Raw genomic sequence first — 10407 nt, 5'->3', positions numbered from 1 at the left:
ACTAACACAACTGCCACCCATCCTCCCTCATTAACATCATAGAGGCAGGATTTACAACACATAGGAAAATCACACAGTACCAGGAATCATGGCCCAGCCAAACTGATACACACATTTTTGGGGGGATATAATTCAAACCATGACAGAGGTGATCCCAAAACTGCATCATTCAACACACTTCACAGGGGATTCTAAGGCATCACGGAATTGGAGCTCCACCGAGTGAGTCCAGTCTGAGCAGGGTCAATGGGGGCTTTCCTTGATACTCTGGGAAATATTGAAAATCATTCCAGGATCCCACTCCTGAAGCGCCCAGGGTCGAAGCATCAAAGGGAAATTACACATTTGAAACAGGGACCCTACCTTTAGGGAATAGTGGCTCTTCCCCAGCAGCCCGGTGGATCATGAAACTCTCCTGTTTCATGAAAACAGGGCGGGCTTCCTCTGGCCAGAGCTGGGAGACGGGGAATGGGGCATACAGTCCTCCGCCCATACTCCAGCTTGGAGCACTGACGCCAGGACCCTGGAGCTGCAGGAAGGATGCGTGACTATCTCAAGGTCACTCTGTGATTCAAGAGGCCGGGCCGAAGTTTGAACTCAAGCCCCACGCAGGCCTTGCCCACCCATACGCCTTGGGCTAGGTGCCCTGGGGTCGCCTGGGCAACGGTCGCACGCCACGCCCGAGCCCGGAGCCCCGGCGAGGAGGACACGCGCACTGCCCAACGTCTCGCGGAGCTGAGGCCACTTCCCCCGGCACCTCCTCCCGACTCCGCCCCGCGGATGTGCTTGCCTACATCCTCGAGCGCCGATTGGCCCTCCGGTTTAGGGGGCGGAGCTCTCTGCAGGCGTGGTGCGTACTTCCGGCTGCCGGGTTGACATGAAGAAGCAGCGGCGGCTGGGGCGGCGGTAGCGACGAGAGTTGAGTCTTGCGGTGGGACTCAAGGCTAAGATCGCGACGCGGCCTGAGGCGGCAGACGGCGCAGTGGGCCGAGGAGAAGACGCAGCAGCCGCCCTGGCCCGTCATGGAGATGGAAAAGGAGTTCGAGCAGATCGACAAGGCTGGTAGCTGGGCGGCCATTTACCAGGTGCGGGAGCGCCCCGGAGTGCGACAGTCTCTTCGCTTAGGCCACGGGAACCCCCCTCAGAACACCGGGCCCTGTTCTTCCTCTGGGTCCCGCCCTCCGTCTCGGCCTTACTGCTTGCGGGTTCGATCCGACAGCGGCAGAGGCCGGCCCCATCTCTCTTTGTCCCCCGGGTGGGCCTGCGTCTCGCTTGGGCCTCGCAATCTCCTGAGATCCCCCACCTACCTCATATCCTCCAGCCCGGGTGACCTCTTAAGCCTGGAGGCCGCCCATCTAGACTCTTAGCGGGAATCCTCGCACGCCGACCCCGCCCCCCTGCCTACCCACTCTTCGTCCCCTGGGGTGGATTTAACACCCCCACGACTTCCTTTCCTAGACGGGACCACCTCAGACTCTCTTCCTTTGTCTCCCGGGGGAAAGGGTTTCTCCCCCTCCCCCCTTACATTTCCTTTCCTCTGGTCTCAGTGTCAGTCGAGTCCAAGGATGACAGAGCCCCTTTCACCCTTCCTGTTCATTCATTTAATGGATATAAATTGACGTGCCTATTCCGTGCTAGTCACTGCTCTAGGCGCTGGAGAGTGTTGAACAAGACAGGCGAAGCGTTATCCCTATGAAGCTTCGAGTGAATAGGGCAGTGAGACAAACGCGAAGAAATGATTTCAGGTGGTAACAGATGCTGTGAGTAAAACCAAACATCATAACGGGGTAGAGAGCCTCCAGATGAAAGGTGGGTTACCTTAGTGAGGGGGAGCAGGAAAGGTCTGTCAGAAAAGAGACATTTGCTCTGTGGGCTGAATGAAGAGGAGAGCAAGCCATGAGTATATCAAGCTAAAGAGCTTTCCAGCCAGCAACTCCGCGGTACCCACTCCACCAAAACATTACCCTTTCAAGGAGGGACTAGGAAAGGTTAAGGCTTAACTCTAAGTAGCATCTTTCCTCAAGGAGCAGCGTCAGGGCTGAGACGATCTGTCTTCTGAGACCTCATGTGGGTTATGGTGGTTCATAAATAAAAAGTTAGCAAGGTAGGATTTCTTACCTATCTCTGAAACATCAGATTAAAAACGTGAAGAGGTCTGCTTTCACAACCAGTTAAATCCTCTAAAGAGAATATGCACTCCTGATTAAATGTCATTGTGGGGGGTGTGAGGATTAACCAAAGCCACACTCGGTATCTTAAATAAGCAAAGTGCAGAATAGAGATTTTGTTACTTGTTTAAAGGGGGAAGGCAGTTTTTTCTGTTTTCAGCTTAAGCTCAAAAGGCAAATTGTGAGGTCCATCAGCTGGTCTTATGAAAATCTATTTTGAGCTCCTCTTAAAAAGGAAAAAAAGCATTAAGCAGTTCTTTGGTGTGCTTGGCTAACAGAAGCCTTTTTTTGGCAGTCTTGGTTTCATGTTGATTTGCGTCGAACTTATTTGACAGGGCTCTTTACTTGGACTGTAATGTATATTATCTTCTGATAGACTAATATTTATAGTGTTTTCAGACCACTGTAATCTGTATAAATATGATCGAGCAATATAAAAATTTGTATTCTGTACCTAGTTTCTGAAGGCTAATCGAATGAATGCCACTAGTGACTTTGAGAATGTGTGCACAAATTTTCTGCATCAAATTTAATGCAGGAGAGTCTAAAACGGCTTTAAATGAAAACTGTTGGTCTAAAGTGTTGGAATTGACTGTGATATACTCCATCACAAGTGGAGGCATTGGAGAAAAAATCTTTTGTACTGAAACTGACTCAACAACAAATTCATATTATAGATAAGTTCTTGGTTGAATTTGATTTCTTACTGTTTTAGGCCTAGGTGGTCTGACTTGTCACCTAAGCATTGTTAAAATTGTATTAAGCAAGCTGCTAGCGTGGAACATGTTGGTCTTCAACTGATTTCCCTCAGTGTTCTTAAGCTTCTGTACCACATTTGAACCACAAGTGTTAGTTAAGATTGCTTTATGTTGAGATTTCCCCAGCTTCTTAATGGATTACTACATTACTGGAGGTGGTTTCTTTTGACCTTAGGGAAATGTCCACTGTGGGCCTTTCTTACCTCTTCCCATGCAGATATTCTAAAATTGAAGTCAGAAGACCTTCTCCTTACTAAGTTTGTAAGTTGCTCTTTATTGTACAACTGTGGCATTTTTTAAAATGTAGAATTCAAATGACCTTGAGTCTGAAGTGGCAAATTTTCCAAGTTGTGTATCAATTTACCAGAACCATTATTTTTCAAGAATTAAAAGCAGTGTGCTTATGGTTGGTAGAAAATGGGTTAAAAAAAAAATTAATGTTGTATATAGCATGTCAAAATGAGGATAATCTTAGAGTCATGTATTGAGCTTGCTTAGTCTTTTGTGGCTAGAAAGATGATATGTAATGTTTGCTTAAAACTTTACTGTAAGGTAGCACAGTCATCTCTCACTATCCTAACTTCTTTTGTAACTAGTGCAAAAACTTGGGAAAGGAACAAAGGGTGAAGTGGGCTTTTGAGTGCGGAGGAATGTGGCAGCTTAGAAAACAAATGTTCCAGGCAAAGATTCTATGCTAGCTCAGTTTGATAGTGAGCATAGATGTTTTAATCTTTAATGCTAATAATAGCACAGATACTAATAAGCATTTGGTGCTATAAAAAGTCAGCTTTGATAGCATAATTTAGATAGATTTAAAAATTGTTTTCTAGCATTTAAGCACTTAGATGTCTGGTGCGGAAAGTTGAAGTACTACTTGGTGGGTCTTGAGTTTGAGTTGGCCTGGCTATCCAAAAGAGGAGAGAGAGCACAGATATAAAAAAGGATGGGTTTTAGAAGCTAGAAGGAGAGAAGAGAGGGCTTGAATGAATGAAAAGAATATGATATGCTGCCCTCCGTCTGTAGTTAAAGAGGACTTGGATCAGGTGTTTTGCTGTTTCTCTCATCTCTAAATTCTTTGATTCTCTGTTCACTCTCTTTCAGTGTGAATGATTTGATTGTTTCAGATAAAGGAGATGGTAACAATAGCCCTTGACTTGCAGGCAAGATTTATTCCTTGTTAGAGACAGGCTTTGTAAACTGGGCCTCTCTTCGAATTTACACTTGTTTTTATTGCTGCTTTCATTATGAAAGGTGATCTAATGCCCGACTGCGTTAAAACCCATGTCATAACAGTAATTCACTAAGATTCCTTATTGCTGTGTACATCTTGTATTGTTATAGTCCAAGGAAAAGAATATTAAAACTTTTCAATAATGTTTATTTAAATACCATTCTCTTCCAAGACAAAAAGCTGTATTTTGGTGCAGAGAAGAAACATCTATACCCTATGATTCACTGCACTTAAAAAAAAAAAAAAAGACAGACGGAAATGACATGGACAGACTGGGAAGTTCTAGTCATCTTGAGTGACCCACTAGATCTAAATGTTCTTGTTTAGCCCTGGTCTGAGTGAACTAAATTTAGGTATCTGATTATCACTTTGGAAATGGTGCAAAGACCTTCCTAATTGTCTGGACCAATATAAATGAGCTGGGAAGACAAGTAGAAATAGCGGGAAGAGATTTTTGCTATCATTATTTGTTTGACATCACTGGCATGTTTATAGGAATACTTTGGTACTTTTGAACCCACCAGCTGCTGTGCAGGAGAAAGACATGGCAGTTTGCTTCAGGAAAGATTACAGCCTTGGAAACCCAATGGGGCAGTTCTGCTCTGTCCTATAGAGTCACTGTGAGTCAGAATCGACTCGATGGCAGTGGGTCATTGGTTTTTTGGTACTTTGGGAAGTGAGTAAACCATGCCAGATGGTTCTGCAAAGTCAGCTGGGCATAACGGTCATGCAGATGGTTTTCACCTACCAGTATGTACTGTTGGGGTCCCTTGCCTCCCCACTGCATTTTGCATTTTAGCATGAATAGCTCTTCAAAATGCATAAAAATACATGGTCTTGAATAATGTAATTGAACGTGTACTGAACTTGATGATAAAAATGAGTAAGAAATTTCCTGTAGAAGTTTTTCAGACCGTCAACTATTGAAATAACTGTGCCTTTTCTTTTTTTCGTCTTTGCTTCTTGTTTTCTTTAATTGTCTGTTTTCTGCAGCTGATGTTTTAGGTTGCAGAATGCTTTGGACAGTTTTTGTTGTAGGCAGTGTTTTTAATTGTGGGTATGTTTTCTTAGGCCTGCCTCAGCCCAGATATGTTTCGCACAGTCTAGCATTCTTCCCTACAGTGTTCGTGTTAATTAGTTAATGCTAACCAATTAATACTGACACAAGGGCTAGACTGTTTCTTTATACTGCCTGTGTTCAGGAAAATTGGAATTCTAGCTGTCATTGTTTCCGAGGCCTTGTAGTTCGGCACCAGTGGTTCTGGGTGCGTGTTTAGAATATCCAGGAGTGCTGCGGACTTTGGAGCAGCTCTGGATTCCCTCTACCACATTTCATTAGCTGGTCACCGTGGCATCCTTTCTACCACTCCAGTGGTCTAGAGCCTCATATTTTGCAGTTCTTTCTAGTTTCACACTGCAGAAATGAGTGAAACCAGCCACCCTCCCCCGTGTACCTTCTGTTCTAGCCACACCAGAAGGTACAGGTGTTCCACACTCCTTATCTTTCATTCCTCTACACCTTTGCTTAACGATTTGTCTAGAAAGCCTTTCCTCCTCAATCTGGCTTGCACCTCCCAGCTCAAACGTGTGCCTCCTCGCACTTGTTTGCTCAGTCACCTGTGTATTTTCATGCATTTTCATACATATTTCTTCTAAAACCCTTCTCTCATTGTAGCTGTTTCTTTTTATCCTTTGTCTGTGTCCCTAGAGTCCAGGCCTCCTGAGGTCTGCAGTCCCATCTTTCTCATTCACTTTGGTGTCCTCTGCACCTGCCACAAAGTAAGTGCATAACAAATGTTGGGATTGAATAGATTGTCAGCACTTGGCTAGGCCCTGACAGTATAAAGATGTCTAAGATGTGGTTCCCAAATCCCATTCTAGTGAGGAGAAAATGATAGAAACAGATTAGCCAGCATTGGTACCAATAGCAGAGGTCACTTTGTGAGAAAACCTCACATTTTGAGTCATGATGGCCTGATGAGAATTTATGTATTCCCTCCTGGTGGCTTTGGAACAAAGGCTGGAATTCTTGTCCAATAGAAGCTGGTACCTCCAGTTTGTTTCACAGAAGCTTTAAATTTAACTGCAAATTAGTACTTGGCCTGAGGTGATCTTAGAGGTAATATCTGTCCCGCCAGTGCTACTCTGACACGCATGGAGTTGCCATGACTCGACTCAGTGACAACTGGTTTTGAAAAATTGTTGAATTACTGTGTCCTCTTCACTTTCAGTTTGTTCTTGTGTGCCTTCTAGGGCTTTGTGTGTGGTTGATTCATAAAATATTTTTTGATTATGGGATATAAAGTAAAGCTCTCCACAGACTCTCACAAAGGTCTGTGATTTTTACAAACTATACGTAGTAAAGACAGACACTTTTGGACTTTGATCAGATCACTCTCAGCGCCAAGAGAGTAGTTAATTTGTTTGCTTTTCCTCGTGGTCTTAGGGTCTGAGTATAAGTTCTAGCCTCAGCTCTAACAACACTGAATAGATCTCTTACTTTTGGGGGGCTTCAGTATCTTCCTTTTTAAAAATGACCCTGGACTAACTGATCACTAAGGTCACACCAGGTAATAAAGATCCCTAATGTACTCACAGAAGGAGCCCTGTTGGTGCAGTGGTTAAGCACTCAGCTGCTAGCAGAAAGGTTGGCAGTTGAAACCCACCAGCCACTACACGGGAGAAAGATGTGGCAGTCTGGTCTAGTAAAGATTACAAGCTTGGAAACCCTATGGGGCAGCCCTACTCTGTCCTGTAGGGTCACTGTGAGTCGGAATCAACTTGACGGCAACAGGTTATTGTACTCACAAAGAGAATTTAACGTTCCCGAAATAATCCTTATAAAACTTGCGGTGGTTTCTCAGTTCTGTCAGCTGTGTGGGTGTAGGTGGTTACAGTTAGGCTCAAAAATTTATAGGTTTGTGAGTATAGTTAAAGGCTCAAAAGATTTGTTGAGTCTTTTTTTCCCAAGAGGTATTAAGCATTTTTCACAGATAGTGCTTATTTGATTCAGTGATGTGGGAAAATGAGTAACATTGACACACAGCTCTGCTTGCAACTTTTCTCTGAGTAGCAATTGGGTGGTTTTTCCTGTAAAAGAAAGAGGAACTGATTCTTGAGAATTTACGAAAGATTCAACCCCAGCTAGGTACGAGAAGAGTAGCTACCCCTTATGTTGTAGTTTTAGGAAGAAACCTACGTCTGGTCTCAGCTTCGTTTGAATAATATGACAGTTTACACATCTATCACGCTTGAGAAGAAAGTACCTAAGTCTCCAGCATTTTAAAATTAGTGTTTTACTTTGTGTAGAAAATAGTCTTCATAGTGCACTAGCTGCTTCCCTCTCCTTTTCCACCGCAACATGACTATCATGAGTATCCTGCTGATTTATATTTGTAAATTTTGGCAGGTCTGAAAACTGGAAACTAGACCATTTCCCATGGAAGAGCTTTACTGGTTTTCTTCCCCCCCAAAAAAAAACAGCCAAAGAAAAGTCTAGCCCCCAGATCTGTTGATCTTCAGAACTTGGTCACACTACAGACAGAGTAATAACTACTGGTAGATGATGATTCTCAGTCTTTTTTTTTATTTGTGAGTTGGTTCAGTTTGCCTGTCAGAATGCTTGCTCTACCAAGGCAGTAGACTGTTATGGATACTCCATGGTTAGTGGGTAGAATTAATGTTTCAAGAAATCATTTCTGCAATATGGACTCACAAGATAAACATGGCTTACCAGCAAAGTGAAAATTAAGCCTGTATTTTCTCTGTGGGAGCCCTGATGGTGTGGTGGTTAAGAGGTTGGCTGTTAACCGAAAGGTCAGCGGTTCAAACCCACCAGCCACTCCGTGGGAGAAATACATGGCAGTCTGCTTCCATAAAGATTAAGCCTTGGAAACCCTATGGGTTCTCTTCTGTCCTATAGGGTCGCTATGAGTAAGAATCGATTTGATAGCAATAGGTTTGATAGTTTTTGTTTGTTTTTAATATTATCTGGGAAATACACAGTTTCGAATCTGCTTAATCTAGTACTTGCTGTACCAGAAAATTCTCAATCCTTAATTGAGAGTTGGCCAGTTGTTGAGTAAACCTTCGGGCCATGTAGTTTTGTACCCTGGGCTCTTTTACTGCAGAGGTTTCTTCCCGGAGACTCAGGCATGTTTGCTTTTGCAGATTAAGAAGGAAAAGCCTCAGCTGTGTTTGTGGCTTTTGTGGGTGAGCAGCACCACTTGCAAAGATAAAGTGAACATAGCAAAACAAGGTTTCCAGAATTGTATTTTTTAATTTATTAAGTAGTGATTAATGAATGAAACTCTTTTTCTTATCTCTCTTACTCTGTTACGAAACATTTTTTCCCTTGGCTTTTTTTTCCTTCTTCTTAATGAGTCTCTTACTAGTACATCTCTTCCTTTTAAAGAATCTTACTCAAAAATTGCGACACTAAGTTCCGGCAAACAGCTTAGCTAATTGTCTTTTTCTTTCCCCTCATTGTGTACTGGTTAGTTAGAGGATTATACACTATTGTGAATTATTTACAGGAAAGTGAACATCAAGTAATTACTCCAAATGGTTGGAGTTCTCTTAAGAACATAGGGTTGCTTAAAAATGTCTGAGGATGAAATCACTTCTGAATATAACTTCACTTGAGAACAAATAGGCAAACTGCATTTAGCATAATATGGTAAATTGGCTTTAAATTCCCTTGATGGTTGAACATTTGTCACTGTTATAAATATATCCCTTTTAGATTTTGTACTGCCGTGCTGTTCAAATAGTGAGGGCTTAGTCAAGGATAAAGGCAAAGTATGCCTTCACTGGGTCATAAGTATCTGTGTGGCCAACTTTTGCGCAGAGAGATGGGACCTCCAAAAAGGTATCCAGTGGTCTTTTTGGGGGGAGGGTTTTTTTTTTGCTATTGTTATCATTTTGCTTTGTTGTTTTTACCCTGATTTGAGCTGTATTTTAACAGCATTTTTGAGTTAAGAGAAGCCCTGGTGGCACAGTGGTTAAGAGCTCGGCTGTTAAACAAAAGGTCAGCAGTTCAAATCCACCAGCCGCTCCTTGGAAACCCTATAGGGCTGTTCTGTTCTGTCCTGTAGAGTCGCTATGAGTCAAAATTGACTTGACGACAACAAGTTTGCTTTGGATTTTGGTTGAGTTAAGAGTATTGCCTTTATTACTGTCCACTCCCTGTTGCCATGTTTTTCAAGATCATCCTTGGCGATGTGGGGGAGCAGAGTGGCACCAAGATCAGGAAGTTGTCATAAGCCACATCAGGCTTACTGGCACAAGCCCACATTCAGGAGCAGTCCCCAGTGTATCAGATGGTTTAGTAATACTTAATTGTTAGCTGGTCCACATCTCTCTTGAACGTTCCTTGAGACTTTATATCCCTGTGGGTGGTGGGTTTTAATGAGTCTTTTATGGAACTTACATGGTACCATTTCTAAGTATATTTAAATATTCCTTCATGACCTACTGACAGTTTTCCTTGAATAAATCCTAGGAATAGTAGTGCCATTAGCAGTATTTTATAAAATCTGTTCATACCACAAATCATGACATAGGTCTGCTACTTTCTCTTATTTTTCTACCCGCCGATAAGAATGCATTTGAAAGTTTGAGTAACAGTTTTTGATGGGTGCACAGTGGCAGCTGGTAGGTTCTATATTCATCCTTACTTAACTACTTGTTTTCATTCTTTGTGAACATGTATCTTGCCCAGGAAACTTATAAAAACATAGTTATTAGGCAGAGAGAATCACTGAAAGAGTCGGTGAATTTTAACAAACCTACTACCTTTTTTTAATTCATGATTGGGTATTTGTCAACCAAGCCTCCTTTTGCAACTTGTTCCACTACTTGATGGCAACAAACTTTTGTAGTTCCCAACAGACTTCGTTTGTTGGAAGATGTTGCTTTTGAAAGTAGGAAACGAATGGCTTTCAGAGGTGGAAGCATACTTTGGAAGTAGGAGTCTGGTGTGTCCTAGCTGTCAGTATGAAATGCAGCTGGAAATAGGTGTGGTTCATCACCTAAAATTTCCTATCTTCAGTTTCAGGAGGTGGTTACCGTTCTAACCACTTAAAAACTGCACGGTACATGCTGTTTTATTTACAGGGCAAAGCATATTTCTAATGGTTTCCCTTATACTTTCCTTCAAACTGATAAAATGGGACTCTTTGGTAACGTTTAAATGTCAGGTCCATTTTAGAAAGAAGTGGTAAAACTGAAGTTAAAGGATTACATTGAC

At 42.7% G+C, this 10407-nt stretch overlaps 1 protein-coding gene across 2 annotated transcripts in view; it reads left to right on the top strand.

The window, feature by feature from the left end:
- The first annotated feature begins 847 nt into the window (after positions 1 to 847).
- Positions 848 to 10407, top strand: part of PTPN1 (protein tyrosine phosphatase non-receptor type 1) — a 79883-nt gene continuing 70323 nt past the window's right edge. The window contains exon 1 of one of the 2 annotated variants that reach the window (XM_004370246.2): positions 848 to 1085. In XM_004370246.2, the coding sequence (XP_004370303.1) occupies positions 1023 to 1085 (63 nt within the window). In that variant the 5' untranslated portion in view covers positions 848 to 1022. The remainder of the gene's footprint in view (positions 1086 to 10407) is intronic. The other variant, XM_023742994.1, reaches the window with a different exon arrangement.

This window comes from Trichechus manatus, unplaced genomic scaffold (assembly GCF_000243295.1).
Source record: "Trichechus manatus latirostris isolate Lorelei unplaced genomic scaffold, TriManLat1.0 scaffold00008, whole genome shotgun sequence".
In the NCBI taxonomy this organism is placed as follows: Eukaryota; Metazoa; Chordata; class Mammalia; order Sirenia; family Trichechidae; genus Trichechus; species Trichechus manatus.
This window is presented reverse-complemented; position numbering and strand designations above follow the sequence as displayed.